Source organism: Perkinsus marinus (genome assembly GCF_000006405.1).
Source record: "Perkinsus marinus ATCC 50983 genomic scaffold scf_1104296947390, whole genome shotgun sequence".
In the NCBI taxonomy this organism is placed as follows: domain Eukaryota; phylum Perkinsozoa; order Perkinsida; family Perkinsidae; genus Perkinsus; species Perkinsus marinus.
The window spans coordinates 1-1,405 of record NW_003210617.1 but is presented as its reverse complement, the minus strand read 5'-3'; the positions used below and the strand labels follow the sequence as shown (position 1 = coordinate 1,405).

At 51.8% G+C, this 1,405-nt stretch overlaps 1 protein-coding gene across 1 annotated transcript; it reads right to left on the bottom strand.

Annotated features, from left to right (window-relative positions):
• Positions 1-197: 197 nt before the first annotated feature.
• On the bottom strand, positions 198-731 carry Pmar_PMAR017213 (hypothetical protein; the record flags this gene model as incomplete). Its single annotated transcript, XM_002779433.1, has 1 exon — positions 198-731. A coding segment is annotated over one exon (534 nt), but the record flags the coding sequence as incomplete, so codon positions are not given.
• Positions 732-1,405: the final 674 nt, after the last annotated feature.

The following is a 1,405-nucleotide window of genomic DNA, read 5'->3' as shown; positions in this document are numbered from 1 at the left end:
TGAGTGCTGTTGGGGATATTGGCCTTCTTTGACATTGTTGCGTCGATAGTCTTCGATTATCCTCACGCCATCTGCGAAAGTCTCTCCTTTCGGAATGGCCGCTCGTCGAACGAAGTCTCTCCCATCTTCGGTGCCTCCTCTGGGCTTAACTCCCGTATAAACCCTCGCTGGATTTTGTCTCCTATGAGCGCCTCTACCGGGTCAAAGACTTCGGGGAGATCCATCGACCCATAGTTGCGATGCTCCTTTAAGATGGGGTAGAGGTCGTATTCGCGTGGTTCGTAACGTGGATAGAGCGGACAGAAAGGAATATCTTTGCTGAGGCCTATTGGGACTCCGTCAGATGCCGTTTTCTCGAATTCCCTGTCCGGACACCCCAAAGCGCGGATCATGGCGCCGAGCAGGGCCGTATGGATTTGGTTGCCTCCGCTTTTCGCTGGGATTGGCACGTTGAGAGCGGACGATATTTTCTCTCGTGAGCTCCGTGTTGCTTCCGCGCTAGCAGTCTCTAGCTGGGAGATTTGCTCTGTTGTTGGGATACCCTGAACTTGTTGGAATACTTCCACGAAGCCACTGCTGCGCGCCTCCTCCCAGATGATGTTCCCTATCAGCTTGCCAAAGTAGCGTTGCTCTTCAGTAAGAGGTGCTTCGGTTTCAACCGTATCGTTGAACCCTCCATCTTTGACACCTTGATCCCCTTCCTTGGTGGATCCCATTAGCTGTTCCGCCATTCGCCGACAGTATATGACATGGTCCTCGAAGGCTGTGGTGTCGACATGTTCTTGACCCACTTGTGTACTAGTAGGAGTGATCTTCGGCGTGGGTGTCGGGCTCTGCTGGAGTGGTTCTTCGCGGGCTTGCGAGTCTGACAGAGAGGCACGTTTTTTTTGCGTTTTTTTAGGCACGCAAATTCAAAGAATCTGCGTTTCTCCGACAAACTTTCTCGTTAACGGATGAGAGTTTTAGCTTTAACTCTGTGCTCAAGCCTTCAGAAGGCTGCAATCTACTGGACGTACAGTATATACGGAGGCCGCTGAGCTGAATCAGCTGATTGCCAACGGCTGCCTGGCAGCCGCTGGCTATCAGTGGTCGGGTTCATCAACTCGAAGTCGGTGGACCCCATCAACTGTGTCAGAGAGACATCCGAGGATATAACCCCTTGAACCATTAGCCGCCCTTTACGTTTGTCACAGCCTGGTTGTGCGATTGGTTATGCTGATCGTCCGGTGATGATTTTGTGTGATAATGCAGCAGCTGTCAACAAGATCTCTCTCGACTCGGCAGTGCCCATTCAACCGGGATGAATGGTCTCCGGTATAACTCACCACCGCTTGGGATCACAGCAATGCCATTGATGCAATGGTGTCCGAGCTTATCAGTTGAATAACAATGAGGCCTAAGGCCT